Source organism: Phyllostomus hastatus, unplaced genomic scaffold, assembly GCF_019186645.2.
Source record: "Phyllostomus hastatus isolate PE091 unplaced genomic scaffold, TTU_PhHast_1.1 phas_contig_86, whole genome shotgun sequence".
NCBI lineage: Eukaryota > Metazoa > Chordata > Mammalia > Chiroptera > Phyllostomidae > Phyllostomus > Phyllostomus hastatus.
In genome coordinates, this window is record NW_025333977.1 from 92,779,923 (window position 1) to 92,806,833 (window position 26,911).

Sequence of the window (26,911 nt, forward strand, 5' to 3'; positions counted from 1 at the left end):
CTTCCTTTATTCTGCTAATATAGTGGATTATAGTAATTGACTTTTAAAGTTAAACTAACCTTGCCTTTTTAAACTCTACTTGGTCATGATTATTTTGTAATGCTCTTTATATACTGCTGGGTTCAATTAGCTAACAGTAATGATTGTTGCATCTATGTTCATGATGTATATTAATATGCCACTTTCTTTTCTTAGAATGTCTTTGGCCCATTTCACCATTGTGGTGACACTGTTTTCATAAAAGAAAGAAATGGCAATACATATTCTTTGGTCATAAAAAAATGAAACATAGCCATTTGTAACAAATTAATGGACCCTGAGGGATTATGCTAAGTGAAATAAGTCAGGTGAAAAGGACAAAAAGCATATGATTCACTGTTATGTGGAATACAAAAACACACACACAGACAAGCAAAACAGAAACACACACAGAGACAACAAATTGGTTGGTTACCAGAGAAGAAGAACGGGTAAAGGAAGTCGAATGTATGGTAACAAATGGAAACGAGACTGTTGGTGTTGAGCATGGTGTAGTGCGCACGGATATGGAGTTATAAAACTGTACACCTGAAAACTGTATGTTATAAACCAATGTAACCTCAATTTAAAAAAAGACTAGGAAGAAAGTACTACCTTTTCCCTATTTTCTGAAGTCTGTAGGTTTTTCTTCTTTAAGAGTTTGATAGAACTCACCAATGGAGTTATCTGAACCTGGAGTTTTCTTTTGTAGGAAGATTTTTGATAATACATTTCTTTGAATATAAAGCTATTCAGAGTTTCTATTTCATCTATTATCAGTTTTAGTAAGCTATATTTTTCAAAGAACTTGCTGACTTCATTTGATTTATTGGTTTAAAGTTGCCCATAATATTCCTTATCATCCTTTTATTGGCTGTAAGATCTATAACATCCCCTATTTCATTCATGATAGGAATAATCTGTGTTTTCTTTTTTCATCCACTTTTGCTAGAGGTTAAACTTTATTAATCTTCTCAAAGAACCAACTTTTGGCTTTGTTAAGGCTATTATTTATATGTTTTAAATATCATTGATTTTTTTTCTCTTTTAATGTTTCCTTTCTTCTACTTACTTTGGATTTAATTTGTCTGTGTTTCCCTAGCTTCTTCCTTCCTTTCTAATATACACATGGTCCAGCAGAAGTAAGGCTTGCTTGAGTGTGGTTGATAGGGTCATGAATGTCTCACACAAGATGGATAGCAATTTGAACATTTCACCTAAAATGTCATATGGTGCACAAGAGTGTGATATTTCTGTTACAGAATTTCATGCTTATGATTTTGTAATAGAAGATTTTGTAATAAAAAGGGGGTGTTAATTATGCCAGGCCCTGTATTTAAAGCTATGTAATTTAGGAAATAAGTATAATTCTACTGATTTGACCTTTACTACTTTATTTCTATAGGTTATTCAACCTTGAAAGAAATTCCTAAGTCTATTTTAGGGAAAACTTTTTAGGAGAATCAGTAAATTCTAACCAGGAGGAGAATATTCATAAAAACCTAAAGAATGATTATAAGGATATCAAAAGCCTAACATTCCCATTACATAACTCTTGATTTTTCATTCCATTCCAATCTGGGTGTGTGTTTAGTCTAAGGATGCTTGAATTTTAAAAATCCTCAGTTCCTGTTTTGGATGCTTTTTGCAATTGCAAGTGACTCATTCATCCATACTCAAGTTTTCGGATGCAAATGAAAGTATGACTTCACAGTTAATTTTAATTCTTTGACTAGACCAAACTGAGCATCCTGTCAAGATGAACTCTTCCTGTTGCTAAGTATTTCAATTAATGTAATGAGTGACTTTTCTTTAATTATTGTTTACATTATCTTTTTATATTCACCTTTGGAGATCTAACACCTTCCCTTTTTAATAATTCATTTTGAGTTCTGATTTTTAAATACCAGAAGGGTTATTGCATACAGATTTTATTTACTTTATACTTATTCTGGATAGTACCAAACATTATTTCCATAAAATTCTTTTAAGAGTTTTTTTTAAAAGGAATGACTGTGTTATAAAATGAATTTTTCAAAGTCAAACCAAGCCAAATATTCCTAAATACACCTACAACCAAGTGAAAGTTTGTATATTTCAAAGATAATATTTTTTCTAATTCACCGTTGAAAACAATGGCCTTATCAAATTAAGTCAGCTGGTAGAAAAAAATCTAATACATTTTACATTTAGCCTAAGGTTAGTTTGGACAAGGGTTGGAGGGCTTTTGATTTTTTCTCTTAAGATTTACTTATTTTTGAGAGAGGGGAAGAGAGGGAGAAAGAGAGGAGAGAGAACATCGGTGTGAGAGAGAACATCGGTGTGAGAGAGAAACATCAAGAGGCTGCCTCTTGTATGCGCCCAATGGGGGACCAAACCCGCAATGCAGCCATGTGTCCTAACTAGAAATTGAACCAGTGACCTTTTACTTTGAGGGAGGGATGCACAACCAACTGAGCCACACAGTCAGGGCAGGCTTTTGATTTTTAAGTCACAATGGAAAGTTGCTTTATTACATGAGTCAAGATATGATATAATTCAAGGGAATGAAATGTGTACCTATACACAGACTTTTGCTTCTAACAAATTCATCTTTAAAAAAATAAGAAAAATTTAAAAAATTGTATCTCATTTTGGCATCATATTTTAAAAAACCCAACATTTTGCCATAAGACAAGTTTGTATAATTAAAGACTTCAAAATATAGCATGTATTATTTTCTCACAGGGCACCAGGTACTAATATGTATAGATCACTTAAAAAATAACAGAAATTGTATGAAAATCAGCACAATACTTCATTTATTTATTGTATTTGGCAGAAAGCACAGAAATCCAGCAATATTTTAAACATGTAAAAAAGTCAAATGCTGAACAGTAATGGGGATTTTCTTTTTTTAACATAATTACTAGTAATGAGCACACGTATGATTCTGCGAAGCTAGCAAAATAAGGGTGCTTGGCTTCTGAACATACACCACAAATACACACACCAAAAAACAATATAATTTATCTTTACAAAAATTACAGCCAAGCAATAGAAAAGAAGGTTAATAATGAAGATCCTAACACGTATGTTCACTACATATATCCCATACATTAAAATGCTACATCTTGTACCCTGAAATGCCATGTGTAGAGAGCCAAGCACAGTAAATTTAGGCTCATCACTGAGGTTGAGAATTATCTGAGAAGAATTTAATGCTTATTTGTAACATACTCAAATTCTATGTAGCAATTCCTAGATCATAACAATGTATTCCACTATGTATCTGAGAAGTAGAATCTTTGTTGGCAGTATAAAACTTCTGACCAGTACCAAAATTCTGATAAAACACAAACTGAAGGCATTTTTTAGTGTATGCAAATGTTACAGGGGGCATCAACGACTGTGGGAGAAGGTCATAGATTTCACACTAAGTTTCTGCTGAGCTTTGTCAAACCAAACAGCTCAACTATAAGGCAAGAAAAAATAACCCCCTATAACAGATTAGTAGGTCTTACCAAGTAAAGATAGGAATTTAATTTTAGGAAAAAATTATCTACATAAACAGATCCGAAACAACTGGAATTGAAATGAACATCTAAAATTACCCAACATCTTGACATTCAGTCCTTGGTTCAGAAGCCTGACAAACAATCTGTTGGTATATTTTATCAAATTAACTTAGAATCAGCACCAGTCCCCAAAACCTCAAATTATTATATTTAATCTTCATTCAAATAGATCCTTTTGTGCTATTAAAACATATCTACAATTAAATTAAAGAAAGCTGAATTTACTCAACTTATGTATTTTTGTATAGACTGGGTAGCAACTTAAATTTTGATTTACTTGTGCTTCTGTTCTGGGGCACTTTGATTGAAGAGAAATTCAATTCACAAGATTACATTTTGCTAAAGCATTCCTTAGCATTGGTCCAAACTTGAATTCCCTTTAAAAAACAAAACAAACAAAAAAAAACAAGAGAATTTTAAAATGTGATTTTCAAAGGATCCTGGAAGCCCAAGTATCTGGATTGCTGGTATGCGACATTTTGCTTTTTGGAATAATTAACAAGTCTAGCAACAATTGACACTTTCTGGCAATGGCTAATATAAGTGAAGGTCTAACCCAGAGGTGTCAAACTCATTTTCACGGGGGGCCACATCAGCCTCGAGGCTGCCTTCAAAAAGCCGAATGTAACTTTAGGACTGTGTAAATGTAACTACTCCTTAACTAGGGGCAAGGAGCTCGGCGCTGCCACTAGGTAGAAACAAGGTGCCAGCTGGCTGGATTTGGTCCACAGGCCTTCTGTTTGCCACCTGTGGTCTAACCCCTTTTGAAAATAAGAAAATCATTTGTATGAGCCTATCTTCAAAATGCAGACAGAACTACCACTTCTTTTTCAAAAACTGATTTTCAAGATTCAAAACATAAACTCATTTACTCACATCACATATTTGTATCATTTCTATTTGTAAACCAAACATGTTTTCATGTAGTTTTTCTATGTAATTTTTTTAAAGGTTTTATTTTATTTTTAGACAGAGGGGAAGGGAGGGAGAAACAGGGAAAGAAACATCAATGTGTGGTTTCCTTTCACGTGCCTCCTACTGGAGTCCTGGCCTGAAACCCAAGCATTTGCCCTGACTGGGAATTGAACTAGTGATCCTGTGGTTCACAGGCTGGCACGCTGTCCACTGAGCCACACCAGCCAGGGCTCTATGTAATTTTTGGAAAAAAAAAAAAAAACAAAAACAAAAACAAAAACAAAACAAAACAAACAAAAAAAACTTATTAGTCTAACAATTAAATATGAATGAACAGATTATTAAATCATTACTCTAGCAACTTTTTAAAAAAGATTTCTTTCTTTTTAGAGAGAGGGAAAGGGAGGAAGAGAGGGAGAGAAACATCAATGCGTGGTTGCCTCTCGCACACCCCCAACTGGGGACCTGGCCTGCAACCCAGGCATGTGCCCTGACTGGGAATCCAACTAGTGACTCTCTGGTTCACAGGCAGGCCCTCAATCCACTGAGCCACACCAGCCAGGGCTAGTAACTAATGTTTTGATAGAAACCAATTATACTAAACTATCAAATCCCTCTCAGGTTCTGGTAGGCTACTTTGCACAAAGCTAATATTGATACAGTATACCTAATATGCTTAAACAAAAGGCATGTTTGGAGAAATTTAACAGTAAAATCTAAGGAAGTGGTAGAAATAAAAATATTTTTTTCAGTAACAAGATACATATTCTCTAATAGTTACTAAACTATGAAGACATACTTTAATATTTACATGTTAAAATATGTATATATTTAATGAGGCTTCAAACAACAGGGAAAACAAAAAACAAAAAACACAAGAATTCAGGCCCTGACCGGGCTTCTCAATTGGTTAGAGCATTGTCCCAATACACCAAGGTTGCAAGGTCAATTCCCGGTCAGGGCACATACAAGAAACAACCAATGAATGCATCAATAAGTGGAACAACAAATTGATGTTTCTCTTTCTCTCTCTAAAAATCAATTTTAAAAAAACAATCTTTTCAGTTTTTTTCTTCCTTGATGGAATATAAAAAACACATAAATTTAAAAAAAAAACACAAAAATCCTTTAAAATGCCTCAGATTGGCTGAATAAAGAAAGTACTAGCTGATGAATAGAGTATCCATTCTTAGAAAGGATAAGACAGATCTTATGCACTGTCACAGCAAGATGTCTATGAGACACCAACTTGAAATACAAGAATGGTGCACTAGTACATATAATGCAATCTTGTTTGTTGTGGGGAAGAAGAAAGTGTATATTTTCTGACCAACTGTATGTATAAAAATGTCTGAAAGGATACATGTGAAGGTGTAACAGTGGTCAATTTTCTAAAAGAGATTTGAGTAAGAGGATAAGAATTTTTATTTAATAATACTTCTGGATTGTTTGATATTTTTACAACGAACAAATGTTATTTTTAACATTTAAAAATATTTCAAAAATTTATTTTCATCAGTAACATTTTTTATTAAAAAATATAGCTTGAAAACCAATCATCTCTTTAAAAAGCCTCAGCCTCCTTGATTCAATTAGAAAATTCACTATCAAAAAGGTTGACCAAAGAAATACAAGTGATATTTACTTTTAATGTTAAATTAACATTTTATTAAAATTTTTGTTTTGGTTTATTACTACTGTAATTTAGTATTTGATCATATTTAATTACCATTATAATTACATTAAGTACGATTTTAAGCTATATACAAGTAAAATATTCCAAATATGGCCACCCATATTTATCAAAAAAAAACAAAAACAAACAAAAAAAACAAAAAAACCCAAAACTAATGTTATTCTTAACTTCTTGTACTTAAAAGAAAAGAACATTGTAGCTCTAGGCAGGTAGCTTAGTTGGTTAGAGTGTCATCCTGATATGCCAAGGCTGTGGGTTCAATACCCCGTCAGGGCACATGTAAGAATCAAATGACGAATGCATTAAGTGGAACAACAAACTGATGTTTCTCTCTCTTTCTCTCTCCCCTACACCAAGTCAATAATTGAAAAACAAAAGAACACTGTAGATTTTCAAATATAAAAATCTTTTCCTATTACGGAAAATAATAAAACATGATGAAACTTTCTAGTACTATTCTTGGGAAATAAGGTGAACACACATTCTTATTAATCTCATGGGAGTAAACTATTGCTTACTACAGTTATTCTCTTAGGATACATGAGTTGACCCACAAGATATCCAAGGTACATCCAAATGTACCCATAGTAATATCTTTTTTTATTCAGAGATTAATTTGTAGCACCTTCAATGGACCCACTCTAAGCAAATGGGGAAAAAAGTTCTTTGAACCATTATATAAAGTCTGCATTTTATTTTGGGGAAAGAAACAAATGGAAGATCACAAGCAGCTTATTAATAAGTCTTTTATAGGAAAACAAAACGAAACCAACTCAGAAAACCTTTGTTACCTGATCTTTCAGACCGCCCAAGATTGAAAAAGGAAGATTAGTAAGACTGTAAGTGAGAAGCACCCTGTGACGCAAGGCAGGCTGTGGAGTTGACAGGATAATAGCAACAGACAGAAACACCACCAAACTGCAACAGAGTCAATCATCAGCATTTGCAGATCAGTGGGTCATGATTTTAACTTCTCTTAAGTGACCCAAAGATCCACAACATAAATTACCTTACAATTTCGCTGAGTCAAAAATATTATGAATTAGTCCAATACAAAAGGAGCCCACTTGACTAGCGTTTGTGCCTCAAAATATGTTCTTTACTGCAATTACTGATGATATAAGTGAAATGGTCTAGGTGAGAAGTGATGGCTCCTAGCCATAAAAACAGACTGTGGATAAATTAAAGCATAAAAGTATTTATAGGAGTGTGACTTTCCTTCTAAGAAGGTCTTCATAAATATGGGAATTCATCTTACTATATGATTTTCTGAGATAAGGCATGTAAAATCGCTTGATGAATTGTGAAGTGACAGACAAATGTAAAGCACACAGGCAGATCGTGAGTTATGACGTTAAGAATGTTTTTTATTTTGTTCTTATAACAGCATTTTAGAAAGAGTTCCACCACTGTGAAAACACTTATTTTAACTAAAATGAGCTTCACTGTTTGTACCTTCTACAGGCAGCATAGCTTGCATTCATTTAGGAAAATGAGGTTCTTTTTCAACCAAAGTACCCATCTTTGTTAGGAATCGTATTTTACTGCCCCACCCAAAGACCACCATATAACCAAATACAAGTGACAAATGGAACACACAAGTTTGGAACTTTGCTTGGAACTTTGCATGAGTTGGAGACGCAGCAACTGATATTTTGATTATGCCCCTTCTTTTAAAGTTAAGTAGATAAATTGGGAAGTATTCTGAAAGGGAGGAAGAGTGGGCTTAAAAATGAAAATAATAAATATTTTGATTCAAATAAAAATAGTTTTTTAAAAATCTGTAGGAACTTCACTGAAACCAAAACGTACCTTTTTGCACATACTGATCTGCATGACTGCATAACTTATGAGGGCCTCCTTTAAATCACGGTTCTTTTGCTCCTTGAAGCGTTCAATATCGGCCCAAGCATTTTTCACAAATTCTCTAAAATAAAAGGTATAGTCATTGTTATTATCATTATTTTTTAAAAATATTTTATTTATTTATTTTTAGAGAGGAGAAAGGAGGGAGAAAGAGAGGGAGAGAAACATCAGTGTGTGGTTGCTTCTCACATGTCCCCCTATTGGGAACCTGGCCCACAACCCAGGTATGTGCCCTGACTGGGAATCAAACCAGCGACCCTTTGGTTTGCAGGCCGGCATTCAGTCCACTGAGCCACACCAACCAGGGCTAATCACTGTTATTATTATTTAAATTAAGTAAACTTATTTTATAAATTCAAATAACCAGTTCTCATTTGAGTTGGTTTTTATTTTTCTATACATGGGAAAAGATCTATTGTGTAAGATCTGTTTTTCTCTTCCTAAAAATTAGTGGGAGAAAAAGCAGATAAATATTCTACTACATTTTAATAATCTATATTTCTGCCACAAGAATTCCAGCTTCAAATTATTCCTATAAAACAGACAGAGCTGGCTCACTGCACCAGTTCACAGGCCTAACAGATACCACATGAAGTTGCCTGCCTGGGGTCACTGGGAAATATATACTCGTTTTGACAAGATGGATTATGTATCACATTTATCATGTACTTGCTTATAATGACAACTAAGTTTTAAAAATTCTGATAAGCATTTGTCTTTTTAACTGTATTCATGAAAGTTTACTTTGACTTATTTGGTGCCAAGAATTCTAAAAATTAACAAAACCACCTCCAAACCAATGACATTCTCTTTGTCTGCCTTGGTCTACTCACTGACTAACATATGAAAACAATAAGGAAAATGAACCGAACAGTGATGGCAGATCTTTGAAAACTGAATTTCTAGAAACATTTATGTAATAATTATATAGCAAGCCCTATGCAAGATGTTGTAACATAAAGATGAAAAAGACAGTCACTGGCTTTGAAGAGCTTGTAATGTAGCCAGGGACACTCACACAGAGCAACTAACCAACCAGTACAACGCTGCTGTGCTACAGTGGCATGAACCAAATGTTACAATAGCCTGTGAGGATAATAGAAGGCTTCACAAAGGAAGTAACACAAGAGCTGGGCACTGAAGAATGGTCAGGCTTTTGTTTAATGACAGGAAAAAAGGGCAGAGGGAATATGCAAAGGATAGAAATCATGAATAGTACAGCAAAATAATATTAGAAGCTAAAATTTTCCTCCTCCCTCCCCCATACTAAAACTGCTTCTATAACATATTTTTGATAACTCGAATTTCTTAGGAATTCAATAACTGCATTTTAGAAGCACATGCCATATCCAGAGATACTAATGAAATTGGGAATTACTATAAAGCAACAATCTGTCATGTAGACAAGACTGGCTTTGTTAAACATCTCAGCATTTTTACCTGCCTTCCAGATTTTTAGACTTTAGCTGCTGTTCTCCTTCACTTATTTGTTCTTCAAGCACCTTGATTCTGGCTTCTCTCTGCTCCGGAGTTTCTTGACCGAAGAGCTTCGTAGTCATTCCTTTCAAAGAAAATGTTCTCACAGTCTAAAATGATATAGAAATAGATGAATGGATAAACATGATATATACACACCAAGAAATATTACTGAGTCATAAAAGGAAGGAAACTCTGACATATACTACAATATGGATGAGTCTTGAGGACATTATGCTCAGAGAAAATAAGCCAGTCACAAAAAGACAAATACTCTCTGATTCTACTCATAGGCGGTGTCTAGAGTAGCCAGCTTCACAGACAGAAAGTACAATGGTAGTTGCCAGGGGTTGGGGGAAAAGGTAAACTGACAGGTGATGTTTAATGGGTTTATTTTCAATTTTGCAAGGTGAAGAGTTCTGGAAGTTGGTTGCACAATGTGAATGTACTTACTCCTGAATTGTACACCTAAGAACAGTTAAGATGATAAATTTTATGTTATATATATTTTGCCACAATTAAAAACTTAAAAAAAAAAGAGAACAAAGCTTTCCTCATTCCCCCCGTGCCGGATCAGAGGCACCATAAGTGTACAACCAAGGGGCTTCTAATACGACTGCTAACACTGGAATAATATGGAATATACAAAAAGGGTAAAATTCTAACCAAACTTCTTAAAAGAATGGAAAACTTCTAGCTGAAGTAGTAGGCAAATTATTTCTTAAAAAAAAAAAAGATTTTATTTATTTTTAAACAAAGGGGAAAGGAGGGAGAAGAAAAAGGAGAGAGACATTGATGTGCAAGAGAAACATGAATCTGCTGCTTCTCACGTGCCCCCACCTGGGACCTGGCCCACAACCCAGGAATGTGCCCTGACTGGAAATCAAACTGGTGACCTTTCGGTTTGCAGGACAACATCCAAGCCACTGAGCCATACCAGTCAGGGCACGCAAATGATTCCTTTATATTAGTAGTCATATTTTTCAAAATTACTCTGATTCAACAGGTCAAAAAAAATAAACCAAACTAAAAAACACACAAACATTTAAAATTGGCTTAATATTATTACACTGAAGTATGGGCATCTTTAATAAATATGATGCCCAAGCATTAAGCCTCACTGTGTTAACATCTCTCCACTCTCTGCAGTTTGCAAATAGAAACACTTTTCCCATCACATGTAAGAGCAGAGAACCAAGCTCCCTGAAAATGTACTGGGAATTTCCCGAGTTTTAATAATAAATTAAGCCTAGTATAAAACCATTTCATGGCCAAAGGTGTTTTCCTACATAAATCTATGATTTTTCACACATGTAGCAAGTGAGTAACCTTATAAGCACTTTTAAAATTGAAGTACTTGTTAGCTATGAAGTGACTTATAAATGGTAGCACTGCTACTGTTTCATTACTTGCAGATTGTATACTCTCACCGTGACAGCAAACTTATTTCAATGATAGCCAGTAGAGTAAAAAGCTGGTTATAAAAATGATCTAAGCCCTGCCTGGTGTGACTCAGTGGATTGAGTGTAAGCCTGCAAACTGAGAGGCCACCAGTCCAGTTGGGGCACATGCCTAGGTTGTGGGCCAGGTCCCCATCTGCGGGCATGTGAAAGGCAACTGATCAATATTTCTCTCCTTCTCTTCCTTTCTCTCTGAATATAAATAAATAAAAAAAATTTTTAAAAAAGATCTAAGTCTAATACAGTAAGATACAGAATTTTCTTCAAAAGACTCACTATAAGCATTCAAGAATAAAGTACATAAAAATGTCCTTGTAGAGAGGTGGATAGATTCTAACTGGGTATAGCTTTACCAAATAAACTAAAATACCTTGTAATATTAAAGCTGACAAAGAGTTTTAATGGTTTAACTCAAATAACTAATAAAAACTCAATGGTTTTTTTGTTCATTTGAACTTAATCAGAAATGACACTTCACAGAGAAATGTTAGCAAATAGCTTACAATACTACAGCTTATGTGTTTTTATATCAAGATCACAACCAAAGAATTACCAAGTTATTCCAAAATTATTCCCCTGTAAAAGCTACAGGTATCCTGAGTATTACAACTGCAGCTTATTCCATATAAGGCTTGCTACAATAACACCAGAGACCTCAATGGGAAAACACTCACCCCAGTTGCCAGTTCCTCACATTGCTGCTTCTTGGACGCTAGGTCCTGAGCAGCCATCTCCAAGTCATACTGCATAAGTTCATGTTTCCTGCACACAGCCCTAGGGAATGGAAAAAAGTGCTGCCATTTAATTGTTGTGGCTTCTCTTTTAGTACATTAAATTTTTTTTCAGGGGAGGCACCACAATGTCTTGGCAGGGTCATAAATTGCGTACCCAGAATTTTCAAGTTTAAATGTACTAGCCTAATATTAAAAATTAAATCTAGCAGGACCTAAACATAAAAACCTTGTACGTCTTAAAACAAAAAGTTGTATTCTAGATACTCGTACTTTTTTTCAATAAACATACAAAATTATCACATCATAAAAAATATTTTGTATAACAGAGACTAATGCTCTAATCTTATAGCAACTGAATATTCTTTGAAAATATATCTCAAAGCTTTCTTCTTTTTTATTTAGATACATCTATTAATTTTTATTATCATAAAAGTAACCCATGCTTATTGTAAAAAAAAATTCTAACACACAAATGCACAAAACAAAGTTTCAAGAACCCTGTCTTTTCCCCAGTCCCACTATCTGGACACAACTTAGTTAACTGATGGTACATATTCTTTCAGACTTTAGCTAGGCATTTACGAATACATTATCTGCATGTCCCAAGTGAGTCCACATCTTTTCTTACTTAACTATAGACCATGAACATGTTTCTATATCAATACACGTTAATCTTTTCCATAATTTTTAAGAGCCTCAGAAAATTCCACTGTATTCAGCAACTTTCTACTGCTTGGTAACTTGAAAACCTTGGTGAAACTACTTACTACTCAACGCTCTAGAAGGAAAATGGCTAATAATGTTATGTTTTCATACCAGCTACTGAACAGGTAAAGAAATAGTACTCCACTGTTTTACTAACAGAATTTTTTTTGTAATAGAATTTTTATACTGCTTTTAAAAGTGACAGGAAAATTATCAAAACTGGTTACAAACAAAAGCAACCTGTCATAAGAAAATGATTCACTTTTCTAAAATACAAAGAAAAAATATGGTAACTTCTTAATTAATAAGACTGCCTACCAGAGGGTTCTGTTTGGCTCTGTAAGAGATACCACAATAGAAGAAGACAAAGTCCTGATACTAAGAAGTTTTAAATACTAAGGAGGTAAGATATGCAGGTACAAAAAAATTACAGAATAAAAATGGTAACATACAACCTAGTAACAGATAGTGTTACACACATACTCAATCTGTTCTTTCCTTCTGACCTTCAAAAAAAAAAAAAAGTACAAAGAACATACAGAGACCTGATGCCTGAGAGTGACAAGTTTTAACAATGTACTATTTCAAGGACAAGGATTATCTTAAATTTCCATGCCTAGCACTCTGAAACACAGAGGACTACAGAGATATTTCATTCAGTACCTGGAGGAATAAGTTCAATTAAAAATTTTACTACTCATTAAAAAAACCTCACTATTACTATTTTAGAGAAGCATGTAGTAGACTGACCAGCCAGAGGGCTGCATCTGAAACATTTACATACTTACCGTAGGGCTTCTGCATAAAAAAGATACTCCTTTAACTGATCTGCATAATGTTCTTCATCTTCCAAAATATCATCAATAGAAGATGCATACCTGTTTAAAAAAAACACTGCAGAAATAACTTTTACCAGTTAGGACATTATAAAGAAGCTAATCAAAGTGTGGTCCACAGACCACTTGCTACCCATTAGTAACAAAGGTAGGTACAGAAAGTGAGAATAAACATTTAGAAATATTTATAGGGATTTCTAATTACCATGACACAATTTTATTACATTTATTTACTATAATGTTTCAATCAGCAATGGCTTGGAAATAGAAAAAACAAAAAAATGGTCCTTCTTACAGGTAGCTTAAGAAGCATTGTTAAGACTGTAATATAGTTTGTTCAAAGATAACTATAGTATAAAGATACTATACTATACTACAAAATCTGCAGAAAGAATAACAGTTTAGTATAACTGGTGCACAATGTTCCTGGTAGCAACCACATACAGTAATGCCAAAAAGCTATCAAAGGAAAAGTTAAGCAAATAATGATTACAGAAAATTTCAGAAGCCTTATTTTAATCAAATTCTCAATAAATCTCTGCTTTGATTCAACCAACCCCTCATTGTTATACCATTCTTGTTCCTGGACCTGAATCTTTCCTTGCATAGAAATGTGATGGCTCTCCAAATCCTACAAGCACGTAACCTGGACACCTCTAGGAAATCTTGACAGACTACTGAAGTCCCTATTCATCATGCTACATCTGATATCTTACCAACAATGTAAAACTTATACTGTATCAAAGTGCTATCTCAAGTATTGGTTTTATTTCTCTGATCACACTATAAATTCTGTAAGGACATGGGTCATGCCATTTACGGCTTCTGTATAGTATAATGGTCATGCTATTTTCAAATTAATTCTAATTCCTTAGCATGGGAATAAAAGAAATACTGTCTCTCGGCCTACTTCATGTAGGTAAGCAAACAAAGTTCACTGAAGTTCTAAAAATAAATAAGTAAACCTAAGTTAAGGTTCACTAAAAAGTGATATGCTTATAGGATTTATAAAAGTAGCAAATTACATGTTCTATAATTACAAATTTGCATTTCTAGAGTGTGGAATATTTTCTAAGAATCACTGCTTTGAGTAGGGAAAACTGCCTTTAGCTCATAACCCTATGATACTAAAGAAGAGTATCATAGGGTTATGAGTTAATGTCAATGAAACAAAAAAGAAAAACCACAGGACTAGTGGTTTAAAAAATAGGGTAAACAACACACTCTTGGGTAGGAAAGTTTAACTGGTTGAGTATTTTAGCTACAAGTACTAACATTAATTTTATTTAATACTTTATAATCAACTGAAGGAATAATACTAAATTCCTGCAAATACTGAAAATGTTATGTCAACAAAATGAAGGAAGACTTCTTAACAAACTAGTTGAGAAGTAGCCAGTTAGCTGAAATATGGCCCACAGAAAAATACCTAGATAAAATTTATTTTAAAAATTTATTATTATTGAACTGTGGTTCTTTACATATTAAGGTTAGAAATGTTTAATCCTAGTCTGTGACTTGCTTTTCATCATCTTAATGGAGTCTTCTGTATGTATGTAGTAAAAAATACGTAACACAAAAATCTACCTTTTTTAAAAAAATTTTAGACCTGACTGGTGTGGCTCAGTGGATTGAGTGTCAGCCTGTGAACCAAAGAATCGCTGGATCTATTCCCAGTCAGGGCACGCAGTGGATGCCTGGTTTGCAGGCTAGGTCCCCAACAAGGGGCACATGAGAGGCAACCACACATTGATGTTTCTCTCCCTCTTTTTCTCCCTCCCTTCCCCTCTCTAAAATAAATAAAATCTTAAAAAATTTTTTTAAATCCTCACCCAAGGATGTGTTTATTGACTTTTTAAAGAGAGAAGAAGATTGACCAGTTGCTTCCTGTACACACCCCAACCAAGTACCAAACCCACAACCTAGGTATGTGCCCTGACCAGAGATCAAATCTACACCCTTCTGGTGTATGGAACCAACTCCAACCAACTGATCCACCTGGCCAGGGCCCTTTTTAAGAATTTTTAAGTGTACAGTATGGTGGCATTAAGATAGATTCACATTTTTTAAAAAAATATTTCTTTATTTTACTTTATTTATTTTTAGAGAGGGAAGGGAGGGAAAAAGAGAGAGAAACATCAATGTGAGGTTGCTGGGGGCCGTGGCCTGCAACCCAGGTGTGTGGCCTGACTGGGAATCGAACCTGCGACACTTTGGTTTGCAGCCCGCGCTCAATCCACTGAGCTACGCCAGCCAGGGCTAGATTCACATTTTTTTAAATTGACTTGAGAGAGACAGAGAAGGAGAGGTGGGGTGGCGAGGGGGGAGAGAGAGAGAGAGAAACATCAATCTATTGTTCCACTTGCTGATGCATTCACTGGTTGATTCCTGTATGTGCCCAGACTGGGAATCAAACCTGCAACCTGGGCATATCAGGACCATGCTCTCACCAACTGAGCTATCTGGCCAGGGCCAGATCAGTCCAGTATATTCACGTTGTTATGCAACCATCACTACCATCCATCTTCTCAACTAAAACAGTACCCACTGAACAGTAACTCCCACATTCTTCCTCCTCCATAGGATTTGTCTTTTGATAGGCAAAATTTTAAATTTTGATGAAGAACAATTTACCACTATTTTTTTCTTCTGATGTCCTCCTTCAGAAATCTTTGCTTGCTCAAAGGTTACAACAATATTTTCCTGTTTTCTACTAAAATGCTGTAATTTTAACTTTTGCACTTATGCATATGGTCCAAATTGAATTAGTTTTTATATAAGGTGTGAAATATGCCTCAAGGTTCATGTTTTTCCCTCCATGCAGGTATCTAATGTTCAGAATAATTTCTTGAAATGGACTACATAAATATAAGTCTATTCCTGTACTCTACTCTGTTCCATTGATTTATTTATCTCAATACCTTACTACTTTGGTAACGAAGTCTTAAAATCAGGTAATATACTCCAAATTTTTTTTCAAGATTATTTTGGCTATCCTGGATCCTCTGAATTTCCATATACATTTTAGAATCAGCTTATCAATTTCTGTTACATAGTCACTGTAATTTTGATTAGGGCTATAATCCAGAAGAATGGTCATATAAACATTACTGAGTCTTCCAAACCATAAGCATGATGTCTCTCTCCATTTAAGTCTTCTTTAATTTCTCTTAGCAATGTTTATATATAAAGTTTTCAGTATAGAGGTCTTTCACATCTTTCATTAAACTAATCTCTAAGTACTCTGATTTGATGCTATCACAAATAGCATTATTTTTTAAATTTTTATTTTCTAGTTGCTAGTATATAAAAACCAATAATTTTTTTATATATTGCTAGTTCTATAACATTTTTGGTTGAATCTTTGTTTTTTTCCCCAAAGATTTTATTTATTTATTTTAGACAGAGGGGAAGGGAGGGGGATAAAGAGGGAGAGAAACATCAATTTGTAGTTACCTCTCATGTGTCCCCTACTGGGCACCTGGCCTGCAAACCAGGCATCCACTGGGTGCCCTGACTGGGAATTCAACCAGCAACCCTTTGGTTCACACACCAGCACTCAATCCAGTGAGCCACACCAGCCGGGGCTGATTCGTTATGTCTTTTAATGTAAAAGATACTGTTAACTGAAACTAAAGACAGTTTTACCTCTTCCTTTCTAAGGTTTATTCTAAGATGGGTTTTCTGGCCTCATGGCACAATTAGGACCTCTAAGACAATAGCAGACAACCTTGCTTGTTCCTGATCTTATGAGAAAGTGTCAATATTTCACTATTAAGTACAATATTAGCTGTACATTTTAGACTGAGATAATACCTTTCATTCCTAATTAGATCATTTTTACTGTGAATTAATGCTGAAATGCTTTTTCTACATGTATTGAAACAAACATACAGACTTTCTTATTTATTCTGCTAATATATGAGTTAGACTGATTAGTTTTTAAATGTAAAGTCAACCTTACAACTCCTGAGATAATCTTTAAGACAGATCTGATGCACAAAGCATAATATAAATGCCAGAAAACTTGGTAACAGAAGAAAAGAAGAGTCACTAACACTTTACCACTAGACTTCACCTTAGGTTCTACCTCATACTCTCTGGGCACTTACACGTCCATGTGATGACCAGCACTCTGCAGTCCATCTCCCATTTCTTTTTCTATCGCACTCCATTCACTAGCAAGAAAAAAGATAAAACCAAAAACATCCTGAATTAGATGTGATTAGTAAATACAATCTTTTAAAAGGCCTTTTTTCTAACTAGCTTTTAAACAATGTATAGTATCTACATTTGGATTTATTTTCTGTGACTCAAAAATGCTGCTTTCCCCTTAAGTTTAACAACTAAATGCAAGTGAAGGCTATAAAATGTTAGTTCAAAGGTTGATAACCTGCTACTGACAAGTGTAAAGTAAGTATCATACAAAACAGCTTCTACTTACAGACAACTTTCTCAGTGAGGGTGCCTATTTAAACCATTTGTGGAGCTTTTAGAAATTATGGGGCTCACCCTGCTCTTGATCTAATTAGGCAGAATCTCTGGGGTAGAGCTGGGCATACATTTTTAAACACTCCACAGATGGTTCTGACGAACATTCCTGATTATATCACACTATATAATGCTAACACAAAAAATGATTGTACAAAAACATTAGGTACACAGAGAGATTTCAATTATTTTCAGAAAGTTTACTAAAAATCACAGATTATTTTGCTGAAATGCTCCAGGTAAAAATTCCTTTTTACAGAAGATATATATATAATAGCAAACTGGGAGAATCAATATATATGGTGCAATGGTTTACAGCTGTTTTTTATTTACTGTATTTTGCTGTGTATAATGCGCTCTTGTATATACTGTGTGCCTATGTTTTAGACCCAAACTTTCAGGAAAAAAAAGCTTTCATTTTAACTTTTTAACTCAATTTTTTATTTATTTATATTTAGAAACAAAACCAATTACTGTATTCCAGTGTATTATTCTACATACAGATATCATTATTGCTTTCTAGAGTTATACTTTTAATGCTTAAGCATAAATAGAAGAATTAAAAACATTTATATAGATATGGAATCAACACTACCCATATATAATGTGCATCTTTATTTTTCCCTCAAAATCTTGGGCAAAAAGGTGTGCATTATACATGGCAAAATGTGGTATTTTTTTTAATCCTCACCTGAGGAAATTTTTTTCATTGCTTTTTAGAGAGAGAGAAGCGGGGCAGAGAGAATCGATTGGAGACATTGATTGGCTGCCTTCTCGTATGCGTCCCAACTGGGGATTGAACCTATAACCTTTTGGTGAACAGGACAGGACAACAACCAACTGAGCCACACCAGCCAGGGTAGTTTAACAATTTTAAATTCACTTTTTTATGACTTAAGTGAAGTTGTTTTAATCCACTTGTTTATGACTGCTATACAAATGAAGTAAGTTATTTCAGGATGTCATCATCTCACCTAATGTCCCTGATAAGTATCTCAGCAGCCTAGCTGCTGAGGGGCGCTACTGGGCACTCATCAATAAAAATGTGTGGAGAGCATGGTAATGGATTTATGGCAGGCCTTTCTCTGTCAGCCTGTCATAGTATTCCCACACCAGAATAAACTGCAGCCTCAAACCACTGCTCTGCCTCCTTACCAGTGGACTGTGAGCAACGATGGGGGATTGTACAATTTAAAAAAGAAAAGGAAAGAAAAAAGAAAAGGCAGAGGAGGAACAAAAAAAGAATGTGTGGAGAAGCAACCATGGCAAGGGGACATTTAGACCATAAATACTGAGTTTGTGAGGACTATTTGAGAGTTCAGTTTGGGTGAGGTGACTCTTCACCAACCAAAAATCTCTTAAGTCCCTTGGGGCATTAACTCCTGCTATGGGCAGTGGCTCAGTGGCCCCATAAAGGAAGTCAACCTGCCTAACAGCACCAGCTTCTTTGTTCCTAGCAGCATGCTCTAGCAACAGAGGGATTTCACTTTTGCACTGGCAGCTGGAAATCAGCTCTTGGTTGGTCACCGACTCTGCCTTGCATAAAAAGGTACTTCAGGTACGCGTCATACTAAATTTGGACTTTATTCCTTCATTGCCCCTTACCCAGAACAATACTGAGATTAATGTGTCATTTGTTAAAGTATGTTATTTCTTTATTTGGCTTATTAAGAGATATTCTTTATTGGCTATTATCCTGTATGCTATTGGTGTGTAACATTTTAATTCCCACAACTAAACTGTGCTAAATAAATTGTTGCCAGCCCTGGATGAGTAGCTCAGTTGGTTAGAGTGTTGTCCCAATATATCAAGGTTGTGGGTTTGATCCCTAGTCAGGGCACATACAAGAATTAACCAATGAAAGCATAATTCAGTTGAACAACAAATTGATGTTTTTCTCTTTCTGCCCCACCCCCTAAAATCAATAAATAAAAGTTTTAACCACTTAAACAAAAATGGTTGCCAAAAACATGGTTTCTAAGTATAACTTCTGCTGCCTCCCCAAACAAAACAATCTATAATCCCAAATACCAAGAGATGACATAAGTTGATATATTTCCTTCTAGTCTTTTTATTTACTCATTTTACTGTGTCTGAGATCACACAATATACACAACTTTATATCATGTTTTTTCTCTTTAACAGTATTTACCCATATTATTAAAATAATTTGTTCTAAGCACTGCTTCAAATGGTAACTCATAATTTTTTAAAACCATTTTCCTGGACATTCATGTTGTTTCCAATTTTCCTGCTATGAAAATGATGTCTGATGAATATCGTCAATTGTACCACAGCTTAAAAGAAAAAACTTAAAACACTACTTTATATACTATTCTCAAAATAATCAAATTATATGCTTATAGTACTAGAAGGAAAAAAGTCACATGTTTTTTAATATTGCCAAAGAAGAAAAACAAACATGTAAATCATCTATGTAACCAGTACAGTTATGATTAAATAAAATAGGCAGGACTACCTCTGATAATTTTCTTTCCTCATATGTTTAACTACTCTCAAAAAGTAAAAGCAACAGTTACTTTTTTAGTTCTTTGCTGTTTATAAAATGGATTTTTAATATTTCTAGCTACAATATAAGCTCTAAAGCTGCATTTCTAATGGTTACAAGACAATTCTGTTTTTATATAGCTCTGTCACTTCAAATTTAACATATCCAAAACCTAGTTCTTTATGTAAAAAAGAAAATCTAGGAGTTTTGGTGGATTACAGGTATGGTAGGCAAACAGACATGAGCAAAGCTGATGGGCCAGGTACAGAAGGTCACTGGGGTTGAAAGTCCAGATGCCTAGCAATGGGCAAAACTTACCGCCCTCCCCCATATCTCCCCTAGCATATGTCTGGTCAAACAGTTTAGACCCTCCTTCATATTGTTCATCATCAGGGTTCAAACCCTCCCAACTATTCCTTGTCCTTGCATGTCACTAGTCATGTGGAAGACCCTCTTACACAGGGAACAAGGGGCAGAATAGCCTCCTGAGACACTGGTACAAAGCCCTTGCACAACCACTTCTTTAAGCATTACTCCTGGAGTAAGCCTCAATTGTGTTTCAGCTCCCAGCCCCAAAAGGCAGAAAAAACAGACAAGACAAGATACAGCTGGCCTCAGGAAAGGCTGTATTGACTAATGACCCCCTGCACTGACACCAATAATCAGTGGAGACCATGACCCTGAAAGGACACACCTGAAAAGGACACACCTAGAAAGCTGATGACTAGTCTATTAAGATACTCCCTTGGGACCTCCCCTAAAATCCCTGCCCTTAAAAGTCCTCAGGACAGAGGAACCAGCGTGCCCTCCCTCCAGGAGCACACCCTTGCCTCTTCCCCCCAGGCACAGTATCTTTACCTTTCCCTCTCTTAAGCTCCAAGGGCCCTTCTTTTGCCTCTGTAACTTGTTTCCTAAGCCCATTTATGCTACAGATCACTTCTACATCTGTGACTTTTAGGTAAACTTTCTCCTATAGTTTGAGTCTTGGCTCTGAATTCATTTCCAGACAAAACTCAAGAACCAAGGTTGTAGAACCAAGGTCCAGTGTGACACCACCAGTCTAACACCTGGTGCTGTTCTTGCCACCACCAACACAGACCCAATGTGTGATGTAGCAATCACAGTCAATGCAGTGGTAGCTCCATTAACAGAAATGAGGGACAGTCCAAATCAACTGTCTACTGGATGCCCCACAGGCACTTCATCCATCTAATCTTCAAGCACCTTTTTAATGTACGAGCAACTCAAAGTCAACATAACCAAATTAAAACCTTTTTAAAAAACAGACTAAAAACTGCCCCGGCTGGTGTGGCTTGGTGGACTGGACTCCAGACTATGAACTAAAAGTTTGCTGGTGAGATTCACAGTCAGGGTACATGCCAGGCTGCAAGCCAGGTCCCCAGCTGCGGGTGTGCAAGAGGCAACAGACTGATGTTTCTCTAACACATTGATATTTCTCTCCCTCTTTCTCCCTCCCTTCCCCTCTCTCTCTGAAAATAAATAAAATCTTTAAAGGCATGAGGTCTAGTCTAGGCACATATACAGTCTAGCCCTATGTTATTCAAACTACGGTCTAGCAAGAGCATCACCTACAAACCTGGTAGATTGCAGAAGCCATTCCAGATCTGCAGAGTCAGAATATTTAACAGTTCTCCAGGTGACTTGCATGCCCATTAAAATTTAAGACGCTCTAGCTAAACATAGGTTCTAATCTTGGGTCCATGGATATGTCTAGGACTGGAAATAGGAAATGTTAACCAGTGGGAAAGGAGGAAACCATTAATATACAACGAACTCCTAAAGAGTAGAAGGACTTAGCATCAACTTCATAAGAGACAAGATTACTACCGAAAAGTACTTGACGGGTGGATAATTATCATAGATGAACCAGATCAAAGAGGGTCCTGTGAGGATATTTATAGCACCCAATCAAGACTATGGACCTTTCTTTTGGGGGAGGGATCACAAATGCACAATTTTGCACATAATTTCAGAGACTTAAACAACCTGAAGTCCATATTCACCTCTTAAGATTATGAACTCTAAACTATAAAACATGACTGGCCTCCTCACACAACCACATGAAAATTACAACTAAAATATAGGATGCCATTACTCAGAACCATCAGAAATCAAGCTGAATGGACGTCTGACAACTATGGAACTAAAGAAACCACATCCATGCAGACTTGTAGGAGGGAAGGAAATGCGAAATGGGCTGGTTCCACATCTACCTGTGGTGGATAAAAATTTGGCAGGGATATCTTGAGAGAGAGGAGTGCCAGCCCCACACCAGCCCCCCAGCCCATGGTTTCAGTGATAGGAAGGTTAAGTTCCCATACCTTTTGACTGCAAAAACCAGCAGGGATGGAGTGAATGGATGAAACTTCTGGAGTCCCAAGCAGTTCCTCTGAAAGAACCCACACAAGGACTACTCAGATGCACTCCCTCTGAGCTCCAGCACCAGGATAGTAGCTTGAAAGGCACCAGTGGCATACAGGGAGGAACTGAAGTGTCTAGGATCAAGGCGAGAGCTGGGGGACAGCTTTCTCCCAGACAGACAGGTAGGTAGAAGCCACTATCCCTTTTTAGGACCCTCCCCCCATGGAACCACAAAGGCGGCAGATGGGTGTCATATCTGTGACTCCATCAACCTAGCTAACACTGTTTGCCCCATCCTGGAGATCCCACCCAAGCTGTTAACTGTAATTTTCCATATGACTGGCTGGTGTTAGCTCATGTTTCACAACTTCCTAAGTCCTCTAAAACAAGGAATTGCCAGACTCAGGAAGACCCTAGTCCTTGTACCTCTTGCTAAGTGGCCCCAGGCCCAGCACTAACAGCAACCAGCCTAGATTTACAGCTTTACTTTGTGTGGGAAACTCTAAGCCCAGCACAAGTAGCAGCCATCTCAGACTGTTTTATAGGTCAGGCAGGGTGGTCCTGGGAAAAACACAGATGGGGGCTGACCTTGGCCTGCACCACCTGGGAAACCCCAGGGCCTGTACACCCAGTAGACAGACACAGATCACGCTGGAGCACCACCACCCTACCCCTGCACCACTGATCCTCAATGGAGGGTGGAGATTGGTGTTCAGTGGTCATAGACAGTTCTTGCAGCTGACTGGCCTGAGTAAACCTCTCCCACTGACCTGCCAACAGCAACCAAGGCTCAACTACCAGAGGGTGTACTCAGCCCACACAATGGGTTCACTCTGAGTACCCAGCTTGAGTGATAGGGAAGACTGTGCCACTGGACCCTACGGGACACACCTCTTACATTAGGCCACACTACCAAGACAGAAAGTCATGGTAGCTCTACCTAATACATAAAAACAAACACAAGGAGGCTGACAAAATGAGGAGACAGAAACATGGCCCAAGTGAGAGAACAGATCAAAACTCCAGAAAAAGAACTAAACAAAATGGAGACAAGCAATCTATAAGATGCAGAATTCAAAACACTGGTTATAAGGATACTCAAGAAATTTACTGAGACCTCAATAGCATAAAAAACAATCAGTGAGAAACGAAGGATATACCAATTGAAATAAAGAACAATTTACAGGGAAACAACACTAGAGTAGATGAAGCCAAGAATCAAATCAATGATTTGGAACATAAGGAAGCAAAAAACAACCAATTGGAACAACAACAAAAAGAATCCACATTGCCATGGCCGCCCGTGGTAGCGTCACCCCCACCAGCAAGGGCCTGCACTATGTGGAATACTCGCTGCCCTCGACCAAACGACTAGATGTGGAGATAGATCATAGCCTGGCAAGAAGCTTGATAGCTGTAGGACTGGGTGTTGCAGCTTTTGCATTTGCAGGTAACTGTGTATTTCAGATCTGGAAACCTCTAGAACAACTGATCGCAGAAACTGCAAAGAAGATTTCAAGTCCTAGCCTTTCATTCTACTATAAGGGAGGATTTGAACAGACAATGAGTAGGCAAGAAGCTAAGTCTTATTTTGGGTATAAGCCCATCTGCTAGCAAGGCCATGATTAGAATAGCTCACAGAAGAATCATGATTTTTTAATCACCCAGATAAAGGTGGATCTCCATACTTAACAATCAAAATAAATGAAGCAAAAGACTTGCTAAAGGAAACCACCAAACACTGATTGATACTCAAGGACTACTCTGAAGGAAAAAGGCCAGGGGGAGGAGGGGGCATAAAAACAAAGTCCAGCAAATTTAATCAAAACTACCACCATCATAATTTTCATATAAAATGAAAATTATGTGCCCTGACTGGTTAACTGGTACAAACAAAATGCCAAAGGTTAAGGATAAAGACAAAATCTTAAAAGCAGTAAGAGAAAAGCAGAGAGTTACCTACAAAGAAGTTCCCATAAGGCTGTCAGCTGATTTTTCAAAAGAAACTTTGAAGGCTAGAAGGGATTTCCAAGAAATATTCAAAGTCATGAAAAGCAGCCAATACTGCTCTACCCACCAAAACTATCCATTAGAATCAAAGGGCAAATAAAGAGCTTACCATACAAGAAAAAACTAAAGGAGTTCATCATCACCAAACCATTATTATATGCAATGTTAAAGGGGCTTATTTAAAGAAAAGAAGATCAAAACTAGGAGCAATAAAATGGCAATAAATACATGTCTATCAGAAACTGAGTCTAAAAAACAAACTAAGCAAACAAGAACAGAGACAGAATCATGGATATGTTAAGCGTTTTAATGGTTGTCAGATAGGGGCAAGTGGGGGACTGGGTGAAGAGGTGAGGGGATTAAGAAGTACAAGTAGGTAGTTCCAGATTTAGTAGAATAGCCATGGGGATGTAAAGTAGAGTATAGGAAATGGAGTAGCCATAGAACTTATATGCATGACCCCTGGACATGAGCAATGGTGTGGGGATTTGCTGAGGGAGTGGGCAGTGGGGGTGGACAGGGGCAAAGTGGAAAAATTGGGACAATTGTAACAGCATAATCAATAAAATATAATTTATAAAAATAAGACCACCAAGGTACCTCCTGCTCTAGTATTATACAATTCCATTAAAGACAGTAAAGAAAAGACTCCAAGAACACTCAAGCGGCAAGTTTTGGTAACAGATGAAAAATATTAAATTGCAATATATTTAACAAAGCACAGCCAGGGCACCCCCAAAGAGGGATTTGTAACCAGATCTAGTACTCAGGGTGTCCAGGAAATATGAAAATATAGGATATCTGTACCCCCACAAATCTCAACTGGGGGATGGGACACATGGAGCAGGGCCATTGAGTCATTTTGCACTTCAACAGTTGACCTGCTTCATACCTGATATGCAAAAATGGTTATTTTACATATGTATAACTGCTGGCTAGCTTCAGCAGAAGGCTAGATCTGTTAAGTAGCTATGGCCATTTGAGCCAGGGAGGTGGGAGTGATTTCAACCCATGATGTAACTGGGAGGCAGCTCCCCCTGGTTACAGTGCTTGCTTGAGAGCTTGAAGATAGTTATCGCCACGCCACAGGGCCACGCCTGCCTGGACTAACTATGACAGCCAAGAAAGGCTGGCAAAATATGGGAATGCTTGCAGGTGTAGCTGATTGTGGGAGGTGTCAGAAATGAGGTTACAGAGGAAGATTTATATGGGGATTTAAAGCCAAGTATGGCAACCATGCAGGTTGGAACCAAGGGGTTTTGGGGCTCCTTTAACCACACAGCTTAGGAAGTAGGAGAGACAATGCAGGACTATAGACAGGCACAATGCAAGACCTTGCAGGAAAGGAAAGGGTTTGAAAGGACTCTCTCACTGGTGGGCTATGAGAAGGTGCCATGTGATTTTGGATTAAGAACTGGAGATCGCGGGAACACAGCTGATGGTGCTGGGAACTGCAGAAAGCCTGTCAGCCAAGCACAGATGACTGAGAGGAACAAGGAGAAGTGGGCTGCAGACTTCTGTTTTTTTTCCCCTGAGCTATAATATCCAAGACTGGCCTGCCAGGGCAAACGGGGAAGGAAGAACTGTGTGTGTCTATGGGTGTTTTAAGGGACTTTGGAATTTTAACGAAGATATTAAGTCATTACTCTAAGTCTGTCTAACTTTTTTTTAAGATGTTATTTATCTATTTTTAGAGAGAGAGGAAGGGAAGGAGAAAGAAAGGGAGAGAAACATCAATGTGTGGTTCCCTTTCACACATTCTCAATAGGGACCTGGTGTGCAACCCAGGCATGTGCCCTGACTGGGAATCAAAACAGCGACCCTTTGGTTTGCAGGCTGGTGCTCAATCCACTGAGCCACAGCAGCCAGGGCAAGTCTGTATAACTTTTGAATAAACAGTTCCTTTCCTTTTCACCAAACTCTGACTTTGAGAGCCATAATTCCAATTCCGTGGCAACAGGCTAAGAATCCACAGTGACTGAAGGATCCCATAGCCCCTAGGTCCATTCTGTAACATATACAGATGATGCACTAGATGATGCACTTATAGACCTGTACATCTGACACTTGTACAATGTTTTTAATCAATGTCACCCAATAAATTTAATTTTAAAAGTTTATATATTATTACAACAAAAACAGAGGTTTACAGCTAAATTTAGTCACCCAATCTGGTGTTTGTTAGGGATACTGGCATAAGAGGGAAAGTCTCCAACCCCAAACAGGTCTGTGGTAACAGGTTTTATTTGTTTATAT

General features: G+C 36.7%; 1 protein-coding gene, 1 non-coding gene and 1 pseudogene across 2 annotated transcripts in view; 2 read left to right on the forward strand and 1 right to left on the reverse strand.

Moving 5' to 3' along the window:
• Nucleotides 1-2,791: 2,791 nt before the first annotated feature.
• The window catches only part of SNX4 (sorting nexin 4), a 75,793-nt gene continuing 51,673 nt past the window's right edge, over nt 2,792-26,911 (reverse strand). Inside the window, exons 9-14 of the mRNA XM_045852038.1 lie at nt 17,376-17,441; nt 13,216-13,305; nt 11,663-11,762; nt 9,493-9,638; nt 7,999-8,113; nt 2,792-3,952 (exon numbers count right to left, since the gene is read on the reverse strand). Coding sequence (XP_045707994.1) covers nt 3,905-3,952; nt 7,999-8,113; nt 9,493-9,638; nt 11,663-11,762; nt 13,216-13,305; nt 17,376-17,441 — 565 coding nt within the window. The 3' untranslated portion in view covers nt 2,792-3,904. The remainder of the gene's footprint in view (nt 3,953-7,998; nt 8,114-9,492; nt 9,639-11,662; nt 11,763-13,215; nt 13,306-17,375; nt 17,442-26,911) is intronic.
• On the forward strand, nt 18,809-18,946 carry LOC123827631. The gene has a single exon (XR_006787288.1). It is a non-coding gene; the product is annotated as a small nucleolar RNA SNORA42/SNORA80 family (small nucleolar RNA).
• LOC123827520 lies at nt 23,939-24,390 on the forward strand (annotated as a pseudogene).